General features: G+C 42.8%; 1 protein-coding gene across 1 annotated transcript; it reads right to left on the bottom strand.

Annotated features, from left to right (window-relative positions):
- On the bottom strand, nucleotides 1-23,882 carry TTPA (alpha tocopherol transfer protein; the record flags this gene model as incomplete). Its single annotated transcript, XM_080695336.1, has 5 exons — nucleotides 1-174; nucleotides 4,385-4,495; nucleotides 6,161-6,354; nucleotides 11,958-12,111; nucleotides 23,679-23,882. 5 exons carry the CDS (start codon nucleotides 23,880-23,882, stop codon nucleotides 1-3), a joined length of 837 nt encoding a protein of 278 aa, XP_080551462.1.
- Between the last annotated feature and the right edge of the window lie 2,594 nt (nucleotides 23,883-26,476).

Genomic DNA, 26,476 nt, shown 5'->3' with positions numbered 1-26,476 from the left:
TCATTGAATGGCTTCAGAAATACTGCTGAGGTAATCTTCAGACTTCATTATGAAATTTGTCCACTCCTGACATATCTCCTTCATGGAGCTTTCTTTACCACCGTATTCCAGAGGAAGGATGTTGGGGAAATGCTGAAGTAAGGTTTGTTCATAATTGTTCCCATGCATATGAATCTGAAATGGCCAAAAATGTTTTAGAAGGTGTTATCCCCTCTGCCTCTCACTATGTTAGATGCATTTCCAAGGAAAAATCAGCCTCATAGACCAAGATACTCTAACAATTCCCAAGGTAGGAGAGTACGTATAAAAACTATATCCCTTATTTGTCTGCTTATGAACCTGAGAATTTTACTTATGTTTGGATTGTGCTGCTGTAAATCTAAAATTTTACTGTATTCTTAGATATGCATTCCTTTAACAAGTTTTATAAAAAGATGATGAAAGTCATACTACCTGGCATTAATTTATAGTAAATAAAAGCATATATCTAAGCACACAATTAGATTCACGAGGAAAGATTGATGTAGTACAGTCAGTAGATACTCCTGGATGATACATAATTAGGTAGTTATGATGGCTGAGAACTTTAAATTTTCAAATATTTTAAACTTCATTCATTCATTCACTGGTACTGAGGATTGAACTCAGAAATACTTTACCACTGAGCTACATCCTTAGCTTTTTTAATTTATTATTTTGAGAAAGGATCTCAATAAATTACTAAGCCTGGTCTAAACTTTTGATCCTCCTGCTTCAGCCTCCTGAGTTGCTGGGATTACAGGGGTCCACCACCATGCCTAGACAAATATTTTAAGGTTTAAAAGTTGGTCTTAGAATAGCCTAAAGTTAAATAAAGCTATATAAACCAAAATCTTTTTTTTTTTTTTTTTGCAGTAATGAGGATGGAACCCAGGGGCATTCTACCACCAAGCTACAACCCCAGCCCTATTTCTTATTCTTTATTTTGAAACTGGGTCTCAGTTGCAAAGGACCTCACTTCACTAACTAGCTGAGGCTGTCTGCAAACCGTGCTCCTCCAGTCTCAGTCTCCCAAATGCTGGGATTACAAGTGTGTGCCACCATACCCGGCTCAAAATCATATCTTGCTAAAATAAATAACCTTTCTATTGTTTAGGTAAATGTTAATCTATGTATTCAACAACCAGTAAATAAGCACCTATACTGTACTGGGATATGAGGATTAATGAGTGAAATGAGTATCCTATACTTAGTAACTTCACTATCTTAATTCTTATTTTTTCCTGAAATGTTTGAAATATTATCAGTTAGCTGAAAAATCTATCATCTAAGAAGAGGAAAAGTATGAAAATTTATAGTTTTTGCCCAAAAGTTATAAATGAAAGAAGTGGGTTTGGGGACCCAAACCTTCTCCCCCTATTTTGACAAGTCTGTTTCATGTAAATTAAATTTCACTGAAATGCTTAACTTTTTAATTTTAAAAATGTTTGTCCAGCCAGGTGTGATGGTGCATGCTTGTAATCCCCGCGCTTGGGAGGCAGAGACAGGAGGATCATGCAGGTTCGAAGCCAGCCGTGCTGGCATAAGAGACCCTGTTTCAAAAATATAAAATAGGTCTGGGAGTGTAGCCCGGAGGTAGAAGGGCTTCCAGGAATCCCAGTACCACCAAAAAAGAAAAAAAAAAAATGTCCATATCCTCTTTTTTTTAGGTTAAATTTACTCTACAGTATATATGTGTGTGTGTGTGTGTGTGTGTGTGTGTGTGTGTGTGTGTGTGTGTGTTACTGAGGATTGAACCCAGTGGCATTCTCCCTCCAAGCTATACCCCACCCCATTTTATTTTTTATTTGGAAACAGGGTCTCATTAAGTTGCTAAGGGTCTTCTGAAGTTTCTGAGGTTGTTCTTGAACCCGCAATCCTCTTGTCTCAGGCTCCCAAGTTCTGGGATTACAGAAGTATTTCACCACACCTGAGTAAGTCAAACTTATTTTTATTTTTTAAAATTTATTTGTTCATAATAGCCAAAATAGAAATATTTATTTTTATAGGTTTAAGGTGGCCAGAGGCTGGCCAGCTGTTAATGAACTATACCAAAAAGAGAAAAATGAAGGAAAAAACTGACTTTTATAAAAACACTAGAATGAAAAGTGACCCAAAGTGGCCTACTTCACTAAAGCAGGTAACTTAAGGGTGGTGCTTCACAAAGACAATAAAAATACCCACCAGATAACTTGTAAAGAAGCTCTAGCTAGGGCCATCATTTTTTGATCAGGAATAAGATGTTACTTTTTTTAAAATTAAAAAACATAGTTCTAGGCCGGGCGTGGTGGCACACGCTTGGGAGGTAGAGACAGGAGGATCGTGCAGGTTCGAAGCCAGTCGCCCTGGCTTAGGAGATCCTGTTTCCAAATAAAAAAGATGTATAAAATAGGTCTGGGAGTGTAACCCAGAGAAGGGTTTCCAGGAACCCCAGTTCCACCCCCCCAAAAAAAAAACATAGTTCTAAAATTTCAAGTATACAATTATAATTCATGTCATCACTATTTATATATAAACAATTGATAATGAAATTGTCAAAGCCTTTAAAAATATTTTGTGGCCATACTATTGCATACCTGTATTTCTAGCTACACTAGAGGTTAAGGTAGGAGAATCACTTGAACCCAAGGAGTTCAGCCTGGGCAACATAGTGAGACACTAAAGAGCTAAGAATTCTCTTCTACACATTAGTTTAAAGAAGGGTTGCTGTTCATGAAAAAGCAGACTCTTTTTTTAACCTTTCAAAATTTTTCATAGTTATTATTTACCTACGATAATGCTTTACAGATACTTTTTTACCGGGTGTGGTGGCACATGCTTGTAATGCCAGTACTTGGGAGGCTGAAAAAGGAGGATCACAGGTTTGAGGATAGCCTCATCAAGTTGTAAGACTCATAAACCTAGTGATACCCTGTTCCAAAATAAAAATAAAACTAGAGCTGGGGTGCAGCTCAGAGGTAGAATTTGGGTTCAATCTCTAGTTTTGTGTGTAGACACAAAACAAAGCAAAAAAAAAAAAAAAAAACTAGAGCTGGGCGCGGTGGCTGATGCTTATAATCCCGGTACGTGGGAGGCTGAGACAGGAGGATCATGCAGGTTCGATGCCAGCCTCAGATACTTAGTAAGGCTTTCACCAACTTAGTGAGACCCTGTTTCCAAATAAAATAGAAAATAGCTCTGGGAGTTTAGCCTCAATGCCTATTAACACACACACAAACACACACACAAATCACATTTCTTTAACTAGTATGACATTAAGACACATAACTCATGTACTGTGGTTTCCAGTTATCCATGTTTAATTAAGAAAAGTATTTATTTGAGGCTGATGATTTAGCTCAGTAACAAGTACAAGGTCCTGGGTTTGATCCCCAGCACCACAAATAAATACATATATAAAAAGACTTATTTTATTTGCATAAAGAACATATTTATACAAAGTCAAAGCAAGATAAAAGAGAGTGAGATGAAAAATAGTGATCAAACTGGGCCTGGTGGCGCACGTTTGTAATCCTCGTGCTTGGGAGACTGGGTCAGGAGGATCACACAGGTTCAAAGCCAGCCTCAGCTACTTAGTGGGGCTCTCAGAAACTTAGTGAGACCTTGTTTCCAAATAAAGTATAAAATAGGTAAAAAGCCCCTGGGTTACACCTCCAGTACCACCAAAAAAAAAAAAAAAATAGTGATCAAGACAGTGAGCTGTCTTGCTTCCAGCTTTATCCTCACCTACCCCAGTTTACTATACTCTCTGTCCCCTGTAGGTAATTACTTACTGCCCTACACATCTTTTTAGTGTAATTTTATGGAACTATAAGTATATATTCTGATTTCTCTCCTTTTTATAGAAAAGATAGCATACCATTAACACTATCCTGAGTAATTTGTATATTTCACTTAAAATACATACTGCAAAACTTGTATTCCATTCTGTGGATATAAGATTTTTTAACCAGTCCCCTAATGATGAACACTTAGTAGATTCCAAGCTTTTTCTGTAATGAATACTTCTATATGTAAATTTGCTTATGTGCAAGTTTATCAATGGGATACATTCGCAAAGGTGCTAAGGCTGTGATGTTGATAACTATTGTCGCACTGCCCCCTACAGAGAATGTACCATTTTGTAATCCTGCCAGTATTAAGTGAGTGACCCAGTTTTCCCATAACCTTATGAAACAATATTTTTGATTTTTCAAAATTAAAAATAAATTTTAATGTATAAAAGTAGTTGGCTTATTATATAAATATTCAAAATATTTAGTCAACTGAAAAGATGGGTGAGTGTAGGAGAGATAATAAAGTAATCCTTAAATGAAAAAGAGTTGGAATGTCTGGTAGAGAGGAACAGTGACAATATTTCACTCACCCGTCCTTTAATTTTTTCAGTCAGGAATGGTTTAATAATGGAAAAAACAGCATCAAAAATTACTGGTTCATTTATCAAATGGATGCCACGAACTTTCAATGGAAAAGAATCCTTTTAAAAATAAAGAAAAAAATCTTAACAAAACATAAATATTGCAAATATATTCCTAAAGACAAGTTTCTTCTTTGAACACTATCCAAGCTTACAGTGTGATATTGTTCTCAAAATTACTTATTCCATCAACACAAAAAACAGACTTATAGCTCATTGTCACCAGATTAAGAAAGGACTTTGAAAAACTTTCTCCTTTATTAAATACTTAATACTTTGGCCAAACAATACCTACATACTTACATCTGAAAATCCCGTTCCCAATCACATAAATACATAAAATAAATGTTCTTTTTGAAAGAAAAATCAAACTTTCACAAAAATTAAAAGAATATAACAAAATACACTTTAAATTTTCAACAGTGGCATGTATCTTTAGCACCTAAGTAATTTAGGCTAATTTAGAAAGTTTTAAAAATTAAGAGTTGAAGAATTAAAAGCCTCACCAAGTTTCCCTAAATATCATATCATCAATACACAAACTTTTTCTTCCAAGGTTTTCTCATGCAAAGTTCTTTTCTTTTTTCCATGACCAGCCTTTAGAGATGAGCTATTGATTTAGGGTTTTCTTTTCCTGGTTCTATCTATGTAAAAATTTACTTTAAATATAAATGTTGCTCTTCTCCTTAAATAATTTGCATCCTATTTTTCTTACTTGCATCCTATTTTAATATTATTGTAATAATCAATCAAATGGATTCCATAATTTAAGTGACCATTTTTCCATTTCTAGACAAATAAGTTTCTCCTAATTTTCTTGTATTAAAAGTGATACTAAAGCTGGGTGCAGTGGCACACGATTGTAATCTCAGTGACTCAAGAAGTTGAGCTAAGAGGATCACAAGTTCAAGGAAAACCTCAGCAATTTAGTGAGACCCTGTCTTTACATAAAAGTTATTTTAAATGGGGGCTGGGGATGTAATTCAGTGGTGCAGTCAGTGCCCATGGGTTCAATTAAAAAAAAAAGTGATGCTAAAGTTACTGTGTTTATGTGGAGGAGGATTCGTGGTTATAAACACATTTATATTCAAATGTGGACTGAATCCTTACTTCACTGCTAAATGGTTTTACCTGGGCACTGCGATGTCACCTCTCTGAAACAGCTTATTAATTTGTAAAATGGAGAAAATAATAATCATATGTCATATGCCTGGCATGTCCTTTAAGTGGTAATGCATTTAAAACACTTAGCAAAGTACCTGGCACATAGTAACTATTATTATTATAATATGCAAAGCCCTTCCATATTAAAATTATTTATTTGCTAGGCTCCTACAAACAGTATTACTGGATTCATGATAATGGCCATTTTTAAACTTTTTGATCTAAAAAAAATTAATATCAATATATATCTAGCAAGACTTATGTAAAATTTTATTGTATAATTATTATAAACATTTTAGTTTTTTATTTAATAGAAAAATTTTAATGACAAGAAAATAAAGTAACCACATTAGTAAAGTATATAAATTCTGATTACTAATTTTGAACATATTTATTTTCATAAAGTGTTACTTTTGTATTAATTGTACTTTATTTCCAGTTATATTATTGAATTATATAATAATTATTTCTGAAATGTTATTTATTTCTAATAAGTTTACTGACACAATTTAATGCTATTATTTGGAAGTATTATACCTAACAGTTAAAATGCACACTTACTGTAAGTACAGCAGCAATCTTCTTGGCTACAGACGGGGTAATTTGGAAAGCGTGAGAAAACTGCCAGCCTTCCAGATCAAATATAGCCTTAACTCCATTCCGTTGTGTTTCTACTTCCTGTACAATAAGCTCGGATGTGATTAGACTTACGCGAAATACATCATAAGCTGTAAAAACTTTTGGGTCCCAGTGTGCTTAAAAAAAAAAAAGCATATCATATTTCAGCACTGTGTAGAGAATCAGAATGATTTACAAAGGAAAACGAATTATTCTTAGACTTAAAGGATCAGTAGAAATAATAATATGCTCAGGGGATCATGAATTAAACAATAGATTAAACTGAGGATCAAGGGTATATGCCTGCTTCTTCGGCCCTCCTCAAATCCCTGGCAAAGAGCAGGTTTTTAAGAGCAGGAAGAAAGATAAATGCAGGTTGCATTTGTTTGCAGAGAAAATCACAACCTCAATGCAGGTGTAGGCTGTGCCTTAAGATGGAAACACCTCTGGCCAAACCAAGAGTTCAGAGGTGCTGAAGAGGAACTTGAGGGTCTGGCTTCTGAGGTGCAGGGAGGGCCCCACAGTAACCAGGAAGGTTGTTAACACACACACACACACACACACACACACACACACACACACACACACACACACGGAGTAGAAAGACAGGTTGATTCTCTGGCAACTCTGAGACAAGCAGGATAGAGCCTAGGCCTGTCCCTACAGGCCGGAACAGGAAGTGTGGGGTTGGGAAAGGAGAGCTGGGGAAACACCCAGGCAGCTGCACACACCCCAGAAAAACAGGGAGCACCTGTGCTGAGAGGCAGTACTGACATCTTGTCCATCCATCTATCCCCCCCACCCCAAGCATCCCTTGACAGGCCACAGCAGGCAGAAATGACAGTAATGGACAGCAAAAGGCTATATGCATTTATTAAAAATAAGATAATTCAATTTTTTTTTAATCCAATGAATGGGACAAATGACAGAAAAGATGCAGCCAGTAAGTGAAAGGTGGTTTGGAAGATCAATCTGTGTATTACTCTGAAACCTGGCACCAGAGAGCCAAGAGTTGGTAAGTACAGATAAGAACAAAAGTCAAATGCAGCTGAATTTAGAAATTCAATCTCCTACTAATAAGAGATCTAGAAAGCAGTTACAGAGATGAGAGACAGGAGAAATAACAGTAGAGGGAAAAATTCCATAGCTGAAAAAAGATTTAAGTCTTTAGACTGAAGGTCCATGGAGAACCTAACATGATAAATGAGAAAATGAGAAAGAAAAAAATTATTTATAACTAAGTAATGGGGAAGTATCAAAACAACAAAGTTTCTTGTATAGGCAACTGGATAGGATCACGGGACCATTTAAAAGAAGTATTAGGGGTGGAAAAGATATTAAGTATGAAAATGCCAAAATAATGACTGTGAGGCATCCGTGTAGTGTGTGTGTGTGTGTGTGTGTGTGTGTGTGTGAGAGAGAGAGAGAGAGAGAGAGAGAGAGAGAGAGAGAGAGAGAGAGAGAGAGAGAAGAGAGAGACAAGATTTAATGCTCATGGCAACCATATGTGATAGTTCTTAGTAGGCTCATTTTACAGATGAGAGAAAGGAGTTATGACTAAGACAAAGGTAAAATTTTGAGAGCTGGAATTCCAATCAAGGCAACATGCTCCAAAACTTGTAGTCATGTATTCACAAGAACTAAGCTGCAGTTAAAACTTAATATTCACTAAGTTTTTCCTGCTATCATACAGTAATTGGACTCAAAAGATTACAGTGTCTGGCATGTAGGCTTTTAAAGACCAAACTTCCCTTTCAGTGTCGGTTGCCCTGTGGTATGGAGGGAGAGATCCCATGCGTTTTTTACTGCTTTTACTGCACAGAGGTGGTATCCAGAGGAGGTGGTTACGCTACAGCTCTACCAAAATACTCTACTATGGAGTTCAGAGTTCTTTTTTAGCTCTTCTCATTAATTCAATTAAAATAAGATTTTTTTTTTTTTTGGCGGTACTAGGGATGGAACCCAGGGGCATTCTACCTCCGAGCTACACCCCCAGCCCTATTTTCCATTCTTTATTTTGAAACAGGGTCTCATTGAGTTGCAAAGGGCCTCACTAAGTAGCAAGGCTGTCCTTGACCATGATCCTCCTGTTGCATTCTCCCAAATGCTGGAATTACAAGCGTGTGCCACCATGCCTAGCATTAAACTAAGAAAATTTATAAAATTTTATTCTACCCTTCCTTTTTTTGGGGGGGGGGGATCTGGGAATGGAACCCAGGGGCATTCAACCTCCGAGCTACACCCCCTGCCCTATTTTTTATTTTTTATTTTGAGACAAGGTCTCACTAATTTGCAGAGGGCCTCACTAAGTAGCTGAGGCTGTCCGCGAGCCAGGATCCTCCAGTCTCAGCCTCCCGAATGCTGGATTACAAGCATGTACCACCACGCCTGGCTGCCCTTCCATTTTACTCATGAAACTCTTCTAAGTTTCTCTTTTCATTCCTAGAATAAAATAACACACAGGGAGATTTGCTGCATACCTTCCTGTTCTGACCCTCACTAAACCTACATGTTTTCTTGATTTTAAAATCTCCTTGTTAAACACCACATTTTAAAATTAATAGTATAACAGATCCAAATTAAACGATAGGCCAATGGTTCACTCATTTGTTTCCTATTGAAGTGTCATTTTACTTCGTATTTTGCCCCAGGTAGTTTATGAAGAAACTAGAAAAAGAAAGGAAAACTAGAAAAGGAAAGGAAATTAAAAAATCCAGTTTGGCATAGCAGTGAAATTTCTCAGGTACCGGATTGCCAGTATATGTTTTATTTAGCAAAGAAACATATTATATTATAAAAATGTAGGCTGCTTAGTTACTTTTACATTTTACTTTTTTTGTTGTTGTTCTAGGGGTTGAACCCATGGTCATTCTACCACTGAGCTCTACCCCAGAACTTTTTGGGTTTTGTTCTTGAAACAGTTTCTCAGCTGAGCATGGTGGCACACGCTTGTAATCCCAGCATTTAGGAGGCTGAGACAGGAGGATAGCGGTTTGCAGACAGCCTCAGCTAATACTTTGTGAGGCCATTTGCAACTCGGTGAGACCCTGTTTTAAAAAAAAAAATAGGGCTGAGGCTATAACTCAGAGGTAGAATACCCCTGGGTTCCATCCCCAGTACCAAAAAAAACATACAAAGAAAAAAAAAAAAAAAACAGGTTCTTACTTAGTTGCTGAGGGTCTAAGTACTAAGTTGCTGAGGATGGCCTCAAACCTGTGATCTTTCTATCTCAGCCTTCCACGTTCTGGGATTACAGGTGTTTGCCATGATGTCCCACTGCCCCAGTTACATCTGCATTTTAGATTAGACAATTTTTTAGTATGCATGGGGCATACTTATCCTAACATATATATGTGTGCATGTGTGTGTGTATGTGTGTGTGTGTGTGTGTGTGTGTGTGTGTGTGTGTATAATATCTGATATTCAATGTTAACTGGATATCCTGTATTTTATCTGGCAACTCTATGCAAAGGTTTCAGGAACTTAAAACTAAAACCTTCAACTGGTTCTTTCCACAAGGAATTTCACTATGAAGAGCTCCTCCATCATCCCCTGGCACTGGTGGAGTAACGAGAGGACAGGAAGGATATCATAATGTCTGGTACACAGATGAGAACTTCATAATTAATCCAGTTTTATTTAACACAAAAGCTGGGGCAAAAAACCAAAATCATTCTACTCAGTCATCTGATAGCCTTTCATAATTAAACAGAAGTCAGGCGTGGCAGCACACACTAGTAGTTCCAGTACTTGGGAGACTGAGACAGAAGGATCACAGACTCAGGTCCAGTCTCAGAAACTTAATGAGACCCTTAGCAGCTTAGCTAGAACCTGCATCAAAACAGAAAATAAAAAATAGAGCTGGGGTGTAACTCTGAGGTAGAATACCCCTAGGCTCAGCCCTAGTACCAAAAAAAAAAAAAATTAAGTATGATGTCGTCTTGCAACATAGCAAGCAGTCATTACAGGAAAGCATCTCATCTATAAGCAGGCCCGAAATGCAAATATATACAGTTTAAATATTTACTGGAGTAGAAGTTAGCTGAGCATGGTGTCACACACTTGTAGTCCCAGCTCCTCAGGAAGCTGAGGCAATAGGATCACTGCGCCCTGGAATTTGAGACCAGCTTGAGCAACAGAGTAAGACCCCACTTCAAAAAAAGAAAGTATAGAAGTTTCTGTTAGATTATAATTCACAAGATTCATCTCATGTAATGTTGGCTATCTTTCTCCTATCAGCTAGTACATGAGAGGACTTGTTTTTTTTTTTTTTTTTTGAAGATTTAAAGAAGTTTATTAAAAAGATAGAAATACAGAAAATAGTTACAGCCCCATGCCAAAATGGCATGAGGGGGGAGGGTGGCCCGGGCCAACTCACCACTACCCCATGAGAGGATTTGGTGAGTCTTCCTTTACCTGGTATTGTTAAATGCCACAGAACTAAAAAAGTAGTTAAAGTTATAGGTAGCTCAGTGCTATGATCTGCCTGTTTGTGTTTCCTCCAAATCCATACTATGAAATCCTAACTCCCAGGGTCAAGGTATTAGGAGGTAGCCTCTGAGAAGTGATTGGGTCATAAGGTCCTTAGGATGGGATTAGGGTATTTACAAAAGAAGGCCAAGAGAGACCCTTTGCCCCTTCCACCAGGCCAGGTTACAGTAGATGTCTGATTATGAACCAGAAAACTGGTCCTTGTCAGAACCCAACTGGCTGATAGCTCGATCTTGGACTTCCCAGCCTCCAAAACTATGAGAATTAATTTCTAATTTTATTTTATTATTTATTTATGTATTTATTTATTTTACAGCACTAGAGATTGAACCCAGGGACATTCTATCTCTGAGCTATACCCCCAGCCCTACTTTTTTCTCTTTATTTTGAAACAGGGTCTCTCGAAGTTGCAGAGGGCCTCACCAGGTAGTTGAGGCTGTCCTTGAACCTGTGATATTCTGTCAGCCTCCCAAATACTGGGATTATGAGCATGTGCCAGCACCAGATCAAATTTCTAATTCTATACCCCACAAAGTCTATGTAATTTTGTTATAGCAGCCCAAAGAGATAAGACATCAACCTTCAAGAAACACTGGGAATGCCACATAAAAAGGAGAAGCAGTGAGAAGGAAAGGGGGCTGACAGAATACAGCCTCTGTGACAGTTCCCAGGTTTGCTGGGTCCAGCGCGTCTCCTCCATCCTGGAGGTATTGAACTCGTCTTTCACTCACTCATTCTGCATATATCGAATAAACGCCTTCCATGAATCAGGCCTGTGCCCAGCATCTGGGATATACCCATGTGTTCATAATGAACAAAACCTATGGTCTCATATGTAGCTTACATTATTATATACCCCACTGAGCCCTGCCCAAACCAGAGAATACAAATAAATAGCTGTGTTTTAAACAGAGAAGTTTGGGGGTGATTATCTATTGATTCAGCAATAGATAACTGAAATACCACCTTTGGTATTTTTCATTTATATTGTTTCTTTGATATATTTTTCTTTTTTGTATTTCCTATTAAGCATTTTTAAGCAACTTACTTTGATATTTTTTAACTTTTCCCCACCATTTCTATTCTCTATTTTTCTTTTATGTGATACATAAATTAAAACCTGAATTCTTAAAGATGGACTTAAAGCTTTCTATAAGGCAGTTGAGGAAAAGTAGAAGAGGGAGGAGAAAGGAAAAGAAAATAAAATGAGGAGGAAGATAGGTAGGAAGAAGAGTTATGTATGACTCACAAATTCTGTAAATAAGGACTCTGCTGCCTGTGGGATCTCTGGATCTCAGAACTCCATGGTAGCCAGCCGTCAAAAGGCCAAGAATACTTCTAGGATGCAGATCTGCGCTTAGTTCTGGACATTCAGCTCTCCATTTGTAATAGTTCTTTAGTAACTGAAAAATAAAATTTATCAGTAGATAGCATACATGGTAAGCATTTTCTGAAAATGATCAGAAGGTCTTGCTTGACCCTGTATATAAACCTTGCCATCCATTATGTCAGGATTTAAACTGGGGTCTTTTTATCTATAAATGCCAACATTCCATTAATCAAGAATCTGGGGTGAAAGGAATTCATCATACACTTTGGACCGAGTAATTATTAGTTGCCCCCAAGAGTAGAGTCTCCAAAGACCACCATCACCAAGTCTCCCTCCGGGTACACATGTGTGTTCTTCCTAGCAAAAGGTCAGATGTATGTGATCTCCTCCACTAGAATGTGAGCTGCTCCTTACACTTTGCTGTGACCACACCGAGCCTTAGACATCCTAGTGCCATCTTGATTAGCGAATGGCTTATCAGGATATGTGAATAATACAAACATTGCTAGTACCCGTCCTTCCTGCCCGCCTCCTAAAGCTGGCAGTCACAGTGAGCCTCCTGCTCTGGCCTCAGGCTCGCAGCTGGGGACCTGTCCTGGGTCCCCCAGGCTGTGGCTCTGCGCCCCACCCTCATCCTGTGTGACTGTGAGTCTTCAGTGGCCTTGTACCTCACTAAAGTGAAGGATGAATTTAAAATTATATTTTCATTTTCCTCTTCCTGATTATTATCCTTCTCAAATTTTCTAAAACAACCATGTATTTTTTGAGTTTAAAGAGCTCTATTAGAATATGTAACCACAATTCAGATGAAGGACAGATTTTGTATTTGAAAGTCATTAGAATAAACATGGTAACTGTAATCACAAAATAGTGATCTGAAGGAAAAATTAAATAATACAATGAATAATAGGTGAAATTCTGAGTCTTGGAAAATGCTGGCTGAGGGAAGAGAGAAGCAGCACCCTGGTGTCTGGAAGAGGGACAGTCATCTGTGTTGCTCTGTTTCTTTCTCTTTCTCTCTCTCTCTCTCTCTCTCTCTCTCTCTCTCTTTCTCTTTCTCTCTCTCCCTCCATCCATCCCCTTCTCTCTCATTTCTGCCTCTCTCCCTCTCTTTCATCTCTGAATTTAATATATTCTTCTTAACTTACAAAAAAGAGAATGACCCTGAGAGTTAAATGCCATGGAGAAGGAAGAGAGAGAAAAAAAAAAAAAAGTTAGCCGGTCTGCCAACAAAGAAATAAATGTTGACCTAAATAGCAGTTTGCAAAGGCAGTAGGAACAGGCACATTGTAGGTTCAGATTAGTCATCTTCCCTAGAAGGTGGATTTCCCTTCCTCCTCCTGTCTTAGGGGGCTCCAGAATAAGTGTCAATAGCATTTCACAATGCACATTACTTGCTGGATAGTTTCCTCAGATATAAAGCAGGCCTTTTGATCCTGATTCAAGCAAAATGCTGGAAGCTACATATTAACAACTACACAGAAATAATGGCTTTCTTTTTCTGTGGAATGATGGTTGTGGCTTCCTTCTAATGAAGTTGTGGCTTCATTCGAAGGAATCTTTCAAGTAATAGGAGCAGGGGGTTCAGCTATTTGTCTCTACAGATTGTTGAGCTCCCAAAAGATAGAAACCATGTGCTGAACAAAAATTAATCAATGAATGATTAAATAAATTATCTGGGTCTCCACTCTAGGAAAAATGAGTTTCTGTTAAAATGCATAAGTCATTTTCAAATGTCTGACACAACTTTTGCAAAGTGGAAGATCTAAATCTAGATTCCCCCCCCCCCCCCGGTACTGGGGATGGAACCCAAGGGCATTCTACCTCTGAGCTACACCCCCAGCCCTACTTTTTATTCTTTATTTTGAAACTGCGCCTCACTGAGTTGCAAAGGGCCTCACTAAGTATTAGCTGAGGTTGTCTGCGAACCACAATCCTCCTGTCTCAGCCTCCCAAATGCTGAGATTATAAACGTGAGCCACCAAGCTCAGCTTAAACCTAGATTTTGATCATGAATTTTCCACTGCTAAATAATTTCAGATTCAACTGACCTAAATATATTACATAAATGACAGAAATGAACTGCTGAGCAATCCTCAAACTAACCACCCTATATCAGCAATAATAAAAAGGCTCTAAATAATTGTTCACTATTAGAAATTGCCTATTTAGTACAAAAATTATAAGTGAATGCATTTTTTTTTTTTGTGGTGGTACTGGGGTTCCTGGAAACTCTTCTACTCCCGAGCTACACTCCCAGACTTATTTTTTTTTTATACTTTTATTTGGAAACAGAGTCTCTTAAAATAGCGCGGCTTGCTTCAAACCTGTGCGATCCTCCTGGTTCTGCCTCCCAAGCACAGGGATTACAAGCGTGCGCCACCACGCCTGGCTGTGAATGAATATTTTAAATGGTAAGTTTAACTGTGCTTTATAGTAAAGTTTATTTTTATGTTCATGTGATTTATTTCTTTCTTTTTTTTTGCAGGTCTGGGGATGGAACCCAGGGGCATTTGACCTCCGAGCTACACCCCTGCCCTATTTTTTATTCTTTATTTTAAAACCGGGTCTCACTGAGTTGCCGAAGGCCTCACTAAGTAGCTGAGGCTGTCTGCAAACCACGATCCTCTGGTCTCAGCCTTCGAATGCTGGGATTACAAGCGTGTGCCACCACGCCTGGCTTGTTCATGTGAGTTCAAACAAGATAATCATATCTGTGCCACTCTTAGAGGATATAATGGAATAATTTCAATTTTTCTGAACGATAACTATAGCCATCTCATTATGTGGATAAGAAAAGTAAGACTCTGTAGGATTACACATTTTGTTCAAGGACAATAAGTATCAGGATTATAGTGGAGACTGAAACTCACATGTGGTATGATAAAGTTTACAAAAAAAGTCATATTTTTAGGAAAATTAGCATGTAGAGTTTATGACATTTGGAAAGCTTCAAATTTTTTGTGAAAAATGTAAAGACAACTAAAGGAAAAAAATATTACATGGGTCTTAGTTTTCTGTTGTGCATAACACAATACCACAGACTAGATAAATTATAACAAAAAATGGTTTCTTTGGACTCACAGTTCTGGCCCATGGTCTAGAGCCACATTTGCTGAAGGCCTTTTTGCTGATGGAGTCTCAAGGTGGAACAGGGCATCACATGACAAGAGACAGGGAGTGTGTAGATGGTGATTTCTCCCCTTTTATTTCTTTATTCTTTTTCTTTTTGTTTTGTTTAGTACTAGGGATTGAACTCAGGAGCATTCTACCTATGAGGTACATCTCACTCCCTTCGTGTGTGTGTGTGTGTGTGTGTGTGTGTGTGTGTGTGTGTGTGTGTTTCTTTACTGGGGACTGAACATAGCCCAGGGCATTCTGCCTCCAAGCTATACCCCCAGTCCTTTTTATGTTTTGATTTTGAAACAGGGTCTTGCTAGGTTGCTGAGTGGCTCACTAAGTTGCTGAGGCTGTTCCCAAACCTGCAATCCTCCCAAGTAGCTGGATTACAGTTGTACACCACCATGCCCAGTGTTTTTTCTTTTCTTTTGACAGGGTCTCCCTAAATTGCTGAGGCTTGTTCTCAAACTTGCATTTCTCCTGCCTCATCCTCCCGAGTAGCTGGAATTGATTACAGGTGTGTACCATTGTGCCCAGCTTTGTTTTTTTTTTTTTTTTTTCTGCACTGGAATTGAACCCAGGGCTTTTTACATACTTAGATGAGCATTCTACCACAGAGCTATATCCCAGCACCTTTTCTTTTCTTTCTTTCTCTTTCTTTCTTTCCTTTTTTTTTTTCTTTTTTTGGTACTGGGGATGGAACCCAAGGACGTTCTACCTCCAAGCTACACCCAAGGCACTTCTTATTTTAACTAATTAATTAATTAGTCTGTTAGTTTAAATAAACTTTTGTGGCACTGGAAATTGAACCCAGGTTCATTCTACCTCCAAGCTATACCCACAGCCCATTTTTTTTTTTGAAACAGTATCTCTGTAGGTTATTGAAGACTTACTAAATTGCTAAGGATGACCTTGAATCTGTGACCCTCCTGTCTTAGCCTCCTAAGTACTGGGATTACAGGTATGCAACACTTTACCAGCTCTAACTTTATTTTGAGACAGGGTCATGCTAAATACCCGGCTGGCCTGGAACTTGCAGTCCTCCTGCCTCAACCCCCAGCATAGCCAGGATTACAGGCATAGGCCACTAAAGCACTATTCTTTCTTATTAAGCCATCTGTATTCAATCATGGGGCCATACCCTGATGACTTTAATCCTAATCACTTGCCAAAGGCTCCACCTCCAAACACCTGTTAAGTTGGGTCCTGCACTCATGTGACTTTGTGTCACATGACCTCTGCAGGGCAAGGGAGGGGCTGAAACCCCCGCGAGAATTAGGCGTTCCCGCGAGTAAACCCCCATCTCACGAGATGCATGCCTTTAAAAGGAGAGCCCGCGTCCTCAAGCTTTGGACAGGCGCGCGGGCCCCACGGTGCCTCGCCCTGATCCCCGGGAGAGCCGTGCAATTAAAACTTTACATGCCACGTGTACCGGACCTCTCTCGTGTTTTTCACACTCCGCCGTACTCACTTATTTTTATTTTACTCGCATTTAATTTTTTATTTTACTTATCATTTGGTGCCGAAACCCGGGAGAACTCTTGGGTCCCTCCCCATTTTTTTCTTTTTTTTCCTTTTTTCTCCTTTTATTTTTACTTTATTTTTGAGCCCCGGACTCTCCGACCCGCCAGCAGCTCGACTGTGAGGTCCCACACCAGTGCTCCGCTTGCAGGCGTTGCTCCCGCCACTGCCGCCACTGCTGCCCCGTGCCTGCCTGGACCGTAAGCCTTCTTCCCCAGCCCCGTGCTCTCCGGGAGAGCCGGCGGCCTTCTTCCCGCCCCGGGCTCTGCTGAGAGTCCGCGGCCATCTTTCCAGCCCCAAGCTCTGCTGAGAGCTCGTGGCCATCTTTTCGGCCCCGAGCTCTGCTGAGAGCCGGAGGCCATCTTTCCAGCCCTGAGCTCTGCTGAGAGCTCACGGCCATCTTTTCGGCCCCGTGCTCTGCTGAGAGCCGGTGGCCATCTTTCCGGCCCTGAGCTCTGCTGAGAGCCGGTGGCCATCTTTCTGATCCCGCGCTCTGCTGAGAGTCTGCGGCCATCTTTCCAGCCCCGCGCTCTGCTGAGAGCCGGTGGCCATCTTTTCCCGCCCATGTGCTCTCTTCCGGAGCGCCGGCGGCCATCTTCCGCGGCCACCACCGCCGGGGCGTGCAGGCTCCACCGGCCGCCAGGCTGCTAGTTCCACCCGCCCGGAGCCAGGCTCCTTGGGTGATGCTGGCACCTGTTCTACTTGCTGACCTCCTGCACGGGCCAGGACCTCTGCCTGCTGCTTGGACCTCCTAAAACCGCCGTTCCCGCCTGCCCACGCCGCCCGCCGCTGGAATGGGACCGCGCCGCGACTGCGCCACACCGCGCGCCTATGTCTTCTCTGCGCCTGGCGTTGCTTAGACCCGCCTGCCGGGGCCGCCTGCCTCCTCCATCTAGGTAGCCGCCACTCTGCTAAACAGCCCCCAGCCCGCCAAGTCCAGCCCGCGCTCCATCTGGTTCCTCCACTCGGACTCGCGCCCTGGCGCCCTTCACCCTGTGCCTGCCCACCCCTGCTGCCTGGGCCTGGCCATTCCGGTAAGCAGCCACATGGAATTACTTGGGGGGGGGGGGTCGCCAGCTTTGGCCCGCCATCTTGGACACGTGGAATCACTGGGGGGCCGCCATCTTGGCCCCACCATCTTTAACCCCTCCCACCTCATGGCCTCACTGGAGGCCTCGCCATCCTTAACCCCTCCCACCTCATGGCCTCACTGGAGGCCTCGCCATCCTTAACCCCTCCCACCTCATGGCCTCACTGGAGGCCTCGCCATCCTTAACCCCTCCCACCTCATGGCCTCACTGGAGGCCTCGCCATCCTTAACCCCTCCCACCTCATGGCCTCACTGGAGGCCTCGCCATCTTTAACCCCTCCCACCTCATGGCCTCACTGGAGGCCTCACAATCTTTAATCCCTCCCACTTTCCACTCCTAACCAATCCTAGGAGTTGGCGGCCATCTTTCTGGCCCGAGCCAGGCAGCTTGGCACTTGCTCTGCCTGCCAACCGCCTGCGCGGGCCAGGACCTCTGCCTGCCGCTTGGACCTCCTAAAGCACCGTTCCAGCTTGGTTTTCCGGTCACCGCCGGGACCTCTGGCCAGTTTGTCCCACCCGCCCCGAGCCAGGCTCACTGGCGGTGCTCCTCGGGGCCCAGCCTCAGCGTCTGGCGCGTGCCTGGAAGCCATTTTGTCTCCACGCCGCGGGCCCGGCAAGCCATGCCGCCTGCGCACCCCCACTGATCCTGCCTGCGCCAGCCGCCAGTGCCGTCCACACCAGCCACCGGCATCCACGCGCCCCAGCTCCACCACGCTCCCAGCAGCTTCTCAGCGCTTCTGTCGCAGCCAGCGCTGGCTGGCAACACTTCACTCCGGTAAACTGCCTCCTTCCCTTGGTTAGCGGGTTCCGGACTTGGGTCTTCCGGTCCACTGGGACCCAAAAATCCAAGCGCTTGGTGACCCATTGTCCCCCGGTCCACTGGGACCACCCTGCGGATGACCAGGTCATCCTCCGGTTTTGAGAAGGAATGAAGATGTTCTTCCCTATCTCTTAACCTCTGTTTCCGAACGATTGAGCAGGGAAATCGGGGACGCCCATTTCCTGTTCTTCGTTTCCGCCCGCGAACCAATTATGGGGAGTCGAACCTTTATACTAGCAGATGCCCTGAGAGCCTGTCTGCCTTGATACGAGTTGGAAAATAGGTTGCGGTGGCCCAGGAATAGTTAGGAACTTTTATAAGCGGTCTGGTATCCCTCCAAATGCTCTCCCCCATCAGCTTCCATTTATTTTCCCGCCAGCTGCCATTTTGTGATGGCACGTAGTCACTGCCTGGTGATGTCACAGTCACCATCTTGGCCTGCACCAGACTGCAATTTTGCTGGGTGGCTCGCGTGGGCGTGCCCTAGGTGCTGTGGGAAACGCCGGGCGGGGCTAGGGCGACACCCTCTGCCCATGGGGAGTCTGCGTTGCCATTCTTGCCGGACACCAGTCCCGGGACGCGCTCTTTGTGAGTATAGGTCCGTCACAGCTGACAGAACCTTAGCATAGCATCTAAGTTTTAATTCCAGAGAGAAACAGGCGGAAATGGAGCGTACACTCCGACTTTGCCAAAAAGCAGATCCCTGGTAGCTGCCCTTTGGCTGGCGGTGGCGGCTCAGCCCTCTGGAGCGCCACCTAGGTGTGGAGGACTGCAATGACGACTACCTCCAGGAGCCTGCCTGAAGTGGGGCGAAGCCACGCCCACCAATCAGACTGTGCCCGGCGTGCGGCCAGGAGGGCCACTGGAACAGTGCCCTTGGAAAAGGATGAGCCGCAGGTGCCTCAACACAGGGGGAGCACCTTTCCAGACCAGGCCCCGCCGCTGGCCCTACTCAGCCTGGCTCCTGGATCCCTCAACCTTCATCCTCTTTGCCAGCTCAGGGTAGCTCTCCAGGTACTGAGTAAACCAGTCTCCTTTTTGGTTGCCTGCTCAATCTCATGATTTGTTTTTTTCTTTAATAGCCCTTGCCTGTTCAAGCCTCCTCAAGCGCACATCACTAAGCTGTCCAGGGTAACCTCCAATTCGCACTGCAGCTATGCACCCACCTGCACCCCCTTCTGGGGGACTGAACTCCCGACTCCTCCCGGCCTGGGGCCCCTGACGACGCCCCTTGACAGCAGGAAGAAGCTAGAGGGTCCAATCGTCATCCATTATCCCTACCATCAAAAGGCCGGAATGTTAAGTTGGGTCCTGCACTCATGTGACTTTGTGTCACATGACCTCTGCAGGGCAAGGGAGGGGCTGAAACCCCTGCGAGAATTGGGCGTTCCCGCGAGTAAACCCCCATCTCACGAGATGCATGCCTTTAAAAGGAGAGCCCGCGTCCTCAAGCTTCGGACAGGCGCGCGGGCCCCACGGTGCCTCGCCCTGATCCCCGGGAGAGCCGTGCAATTAAAACTTTACATGCCATGTGTACCGGACCTCTCTCGTGTTTTTCACACTCCGCCGTACTCACTTATTTTTATTTTACTCGCATTTAATTTTTTATTTTACTTATCAACACCATAGTTGGATTAAGTTTCCATATTTTTAATAAGAACTAAAGAAGTGGGAGTGGGGATTAAATTGCAATGTAAATTTTGCAGTAGACAAACCATATTCAAACCATAGCATCATAAAGCAAACACATAAGGAACTGAACTATTCATTTGTAAGACAGGAATTAATAAGAATATGTATATTAGACAGAAGTTGTTAGATTTTTTTTTTTATACTCATTGTTTTAAGCTGAAACAGCTCCTGCAGTGTATCTGACAGCACAGGTACTAACAGAGTCCCACCCAAGTTCAAATCCCTGTTTCTCCACTTAATAGCCATGGGAATTTTGGCAAGTTATTTTTTATATCTCAGTTCCTTCTAAAATGAAAAATAATAAGATAATCCATGCAAACACTACTTATCAAAGTAACTGGCATTCCATAAGCATATTAGCAATTAGAAATGGGAAACCTTATTAGTTCATTATAACTTCAAATACAACACTAAAGTAATGAGATATTTTATTATAATGAAGGTGTTTATAATGGTTTCCCCATACAAAAACTAGAGGCTATGTCATGAATAAGGGAGTTTGAGTTGTGGAGAAAAATAAAAAAACAGTTTCACATTTTTACCTTTTCTTTTTCAGCTGACAGAAAAGTAAGACAAAGAGGTCACAGACAGAAACTTGATTTCTGTCCAGTGTATTTAGACACAGGCCTGCAAGCCAATTCCTCAAGGGCATAGTGTAATGAGAACCATCCAGTAAAAGAAAGCATTCAGAAAAACATATACATCACAGAGGCTAAAGGTAAATTGTATTTTTTCTAGGTATTACCTTTTGAAAAGCAGCTAAAATGAAATCAGCAAATCCTATCATTTCTCTTATTAGTTGTCTCTCCATATGTATGTATTATTAGACATATATAGGCATTAGACATACATATGTGTCTAATGCCTCATTTAACCTGCACTCCTCATAGGTCCTGAGATTACATCTTCATATTCAGTTGCTGCTGCTGAGACTCCTGCATAACCACAGAACAAAATGAAGATAGATAAATCTGTATTCTTACTTCCTTTTTAACATAAAAATAAATCCCAACAGATAGATCAACAACACCAACATAAAAAAGAGGAGTTATCATCCCTACAGAAAACTATGGACAGAAGAGCTTATAAAACTCAGAAGCCAAGGCTGTAGTTCAGTGATAGAGCAGCTGCTTAGCATGCGTGAGGCCCTGAGTTTAATTACTGGCACCAAAACCAAACAAACAAACTAAAACTCCAAAGCAATCAAAAAGCAACCAAATCAATGCATTCAATGACTTAAAATAATTTAAAATTCTGCCAGAAAGAAAACATAATTTAAAAAACCAGCCAACAAATTAAGACAAGGGCCTGTTTTCTATGATACATAGATATTTTCTGAATCAAATATACAAAAATGAACAAATAGTAAAGCCAGCCAATTAAGGGAAAAAGAAATTTTAAGTTTATTTTACGTAAAAGATGGTTATCTTCATTTGTAACAAAATATATGTATATTATAATAACAATGACAAGCCATTTCTCAACTGGGTGTGGTGGTGCACACCTGTAATCAACCTGGTCAACCTGTGCAACTTAGCAGGATCCTGTGATAGGTGTGATAGGGCACTTTTCCACAAGCACGAGGGCCTGGGCTCCATCTCAAGCCAAAAAATAAAAAAAAAACAATAAAACACATACAGACACACAACTATGTCTTAGTAAGTTTACACACAAATCACACGTGATAATACAGCATAGGTAATAATATGAAGAAAAAAGGAATCATTATGTAATAGCATGATAGAATGGGTGCAAACTCTCTGCAAGACAGTTTGTTATATTCTTCGACACTAGAAAGCACACATCTTTCCTCACCCAGCAATTTCACCAGTTGAATTGATCTGAAAAGGATATATTCCTACGTGTGTACAAAGGTAAAGTATGAAAACATACTAGAAAGTAGTCAGGGGTGGAAGAAACCACAGGTGCCTATTTACTGCATCTGTATCACTAAGCAGACAGTAGAAGTCCAAGCGAAAGTACGTGTATGTGACTCTCACTCTAAACTACATTATGATGTGAGACTACATTGTACCAATATGTGTATTTAAAAAAAAAAAGGAAGTCCAAAAAATAATCACTGAATAAAAGACTGAGCAGTATTCATGGCTGTGCACAACAGCACTGGAGTTAGTTGGAATAATTCTTCTGTCCAAAAACAGAGGACTGGTTAGATAAATTCAATACAGTGTGTGTGTGTGTGTGTACGAACACATGTACTCAGGGGCGGAGGGAAGCAGGGGATTGACCCCAGTGGCATTCTATCTTTGAGCTACATCCACAGCCCTTTTTTTTTTTTTTTTCTGCTTTTGAAACGGGGTCTTGCTAGGTTGCTGAGATTCTCTAAGTTTTGAGGCTGGGCTCAAACCTTTCCATCCTCCTATCTCAGCCTCCCAAGTCCTGGGACTACAGGGTTTCACCACCATACCCGGCTTAATATTTTATGGAACAAGAACAATCCAATAAAGAGTAAAACACATGTGATAAGAGATGATAAGTTAGAAAAGAAATCAAAATGTAACTATGTTTCTACTATGTGAGCATAGACTGTGGCGGGAAAGCTCACTAAGAAGTGGGTAAAAATTGTGACCTTTGGGATTTGGATTTGGAACTGAGAACTTTTTCCTTTGGAAAGTTACTTTTTAAAACTTACTTTACATCTTTTACTATTTTGCAATCTGCATTATTTCACCACATGAGTTACTTTTCCAATAAAAATTAGTTTAAAAAAATCTGAGACATGCTGGAATTCTGTACCAGAATTCTTTCCCTGTCCCAGACGTGCAGCTTGGCATTGAGCAAGGCTTGGAAGAGGTTAGATGGGGTGGACTGCTCGGGACGGCCAGCCACTGCGCTGGGCACATCTTGTTCTAGCCATCCAACAGGTCAATGCCCTATCCCGGCAACAATCAATAGGGTAAGAGTTCTCTCTGCTAATTTCACAGGTGAGGACGCCGAGCCCCAAGTGACACACTCGGAGTCGCCTCCCTCCAGTGTCCGTCTTTCCACCACCCCTGGTCTCAAAAACACAAAAGAACGCCCCCTTCCTCCCCGACTCAAAACGCTGGGCCGCTTTCCTGTCTTGACCTACACATTGGGCTATTCCTAACACTATCTTGCTGGGGTGTGGCTTCGGAGCTGCGATCTCCACTTGCCGCCACCCGTGGAGTTTTCTGTGCAGTTTTCTGTCCGGCCCGAGCTGAACCCTCTTCTCCGTGGCTTCTCTGTTGAGCATCACACGTTTCCTTCCAGGGAGCATTTCTCCCCCAAAACTTAGGAGAGGCGCACCCAGGGCACACTCCGGCGCTCGCATCGGAGGGCCCCGACCCCGGGGGCGCCCACCCTGCCTAGCTCTCCCCTTTCCACCCAGGCGGAGGAGCAGGGGCGCGGCGCTTACCCGCCAGGCCAGGTCCAGGTCGAAGTCGCGGGCGCGCAGGAACCGCAGCAGGAAGGCGTCGGAGAGCGGCAGGGGCGCGGCCGGGGCGCCCGCCTCCCGCGCGCGGCGCCGCAGCTCCGCCAGCCCGGGCTGCAGCAGCGGCGAGTGGTCGGGCAGCGCGTTGAGCTGCGGCCCGGACTCCGGCCCCGGCCGCATCCCCGCCATGCCCGCAGCCGCCGCGCCGCCGCCGCGCCCGCGGGGAAAAGCGCGGGCCGCGCGCCACCCCCCGCCCCCGCCCCGGGCCGCCCCGGACAGCCTGGGGGGCGGCCCCTTAAAGCTGCCCGCGCCGCACGCGGCCCGTGGACGCCCCCGCCTGTCCGCGGGAGGCCACCGGGCCCAGGCGCGCGAGGTTAAAAAGTTACTGGGGTCTTTTAAAAGCCATCATCTGCCCGGGGGCCGTTTTCCCCTCCCTTCCTCTCTTTCTTCTTTCCTTCCTTCCTTCCCAGATCCAGAGCTGGGATCGGTGGGCTCTGGAGCAGATGCGCAGCCAGCTGTCTGTCTCCTCGCTCCTTCCATAGCGTCAGGGCTTCTAAAATGCGACTCCTAGCCGGGCGTGGTGGCGCACGCTTGTAATCCCCGCGCTTGGGAGGCTGAGACAGGAGGATCGCACGGGTTCGAAGCCAGCCTCGGCTACTTAGTGAGGCTCTCAGCAACTTAGTGAGACCCTGTTTCCAAATAAAAAATATATATTAAAAAAAAAGTTCTGGGAGTATAGCCCGGAGGTAGAAAGCCTCTGGGTTCCACCCCAGTGCCACCAAAAATTAAATAAATAAATAAAGTGCGACTCCATAAAGCCACCTTAAGAGTCTCTCGGGACGCCTCCTTCCTCCCCTCCCAATCCAGGAAAACTCTTCTCAGTTCTTGGCATTGGCCCCATTAGTGTTACATACAAATAAATGCCTAGCAAATGGGAAGGAAAAAATAACACCTTTTTCAAACGTCATAAACTTATTGTTACACTCCACCACCACTGACCTGTAGGCATGTGTGGCCTCTCGGTGGACAGTCCAAACCCCTTACACGATGGCATTCGTGTAACAGATTGTGACGCTGAGGCAGGGAAGTGATGCCGAAAGCTGAGAGGATGATAAGCAGGTCTTCTCTTAATTTCTATCTGTTACAACTACCCTAGAAGTGACCTATCTTCCCAGGGGACGCCTCCTGAAACTTTCTTATTGAATGCATAGCATGTGGCAGGTGTCTACTGGACTTGCAAAAACAAAGCCCAATCCTTGTCTTTGAGGGGCTCAGAGAGTGGGAAAGAGCCTGGCGGTTTGTTCATTAATGGCGGAGCTGTAGAGTGACCTGTGTCCACATCCTGTTCTATGTACAGTCCCGGAGGGGGATGCGGGGACTTCAGTGAAAAGAAAGAAGCTCTTGCCTTGAGGAAACGATAAGGTAAAGCAGTACACGGGGTGTAGAGCTGGTGATGTGTGCCAGAGGGAAACAAAGCAAAGCAGGGAATAAGGTCAATGGTGACAGAATAAACACCTAGTGGAGCAGGGAGCTGTCCCCGGTTCTGGGACTCAGGGGCTCCAGGTCTTGATTCTAAGAGAGGAGATGGATCATCAGTAAAGGAGGTATTCAGAATCCAATGAAGAAGCTCGCATAAATGGGGTCAGTATAAATGAAGTAGTAGAAATGATTGCAGGCTCAAGGCCAGTGCCTGGTAACTTAGCCAGACCCCATTCTGAAATAAAAAGGAGATTTGAGAGTGTAGTCAGAGGTAGAACCTCACTGGATTCAATCCCCAGCACCAGTCAAGTGAGGTAGACTGTGCAAAGCCTTACTTGGAGCTCTGAATAATTGAAAAGATTTGGAAAAGCAGTGATTTTTTTGTGTGTGTGGTACTGGGGTTCCTGGAAGCCCTTCTACCTCCGGGATACACTCCCAGACCTATTTTATATTTTTCAAACAGGGTCTCTTAAACCAGCGCGGTTGGCTTCAAACCTGCGATCCTCCTGTCTCCGCCTCCCAAGCGCAGGGATTACAAGCGTGCACCACCACGCCCGGCTAAAAGCAGTGTTTTCTAGCAGTTTTTAAGTGTCTAAAAGTAAGTTAATGTGAAAGTCCATATAGCATAGCTTCTTAAAAAAAAGTGGGTTTTTTTTTTTGGGGGGGGGGTTCTGTTTTTTTGTTGGTGGTGGTGGTTTTTTTTTTCTTGTTTTTGTTTTTGTTTTTGTTTTTTTAATGGTAGCGGGGTTCCTGGAAACCCTTCTACCTCCGGGCTACACTCCCAGACCTATTTTTTTTATATATATTTTTTGGAAACAGGGTCTCAAACTAGCGAGGCTGGTTTCAATTCAGCGCGATCCTCCTGTCTCCGCCTCCCAAACTCGGGGATTACAAGCATGCGCCACCACGCCCAGCAAAAAAGTGTTGTTGTTGTTGTTGTTTTTTTAATCAGAAACACCCTCTGACTTGTTCTTAACAAGAACTCACTGTTCTTAACAGTTTGTCTTAGCATTCACTTCCTGGGAATTGTGTAGAAAGTTCATTTCATAAGAGATTGAGGATATTATTTTATTACAGTACCTTTTTCTGGCCTTGAGCCTGCAATCATTTCTACTACTTCATTTATACTGACCCCATTTATGCTAGCTTCTTCATTGGATTCTGAATACCTCCTTTACTGATGATCCATCTCCTCTCTTAGGAGTACTATAGAAAAAGTACTTTTTCTATAGTACTTTTTTTTGTACTATATGCAGATGAGGAATTCAAATTTGTTATTTTTCATTCATGAAAATCCCATAATA

This window comes from Muscardinus avellanarius (genome assembly GCF_963383645.1).
Source record: "Muscardinus avellanarius genome assembly, chromosome: 4".
Taxonomy (NCBI): domain Eukaryota; kingdom Metazoa; phylum Chordata; class Mammalia; order Rodentia; family Gliridae; genus Muscardinus; species Muscardinus avellanarius.
The sequence above is the reverse complement of the archived record's forward strand: the minus strand, read 5'-3'. Positions and strand labels throughout refer to the sequence as shown.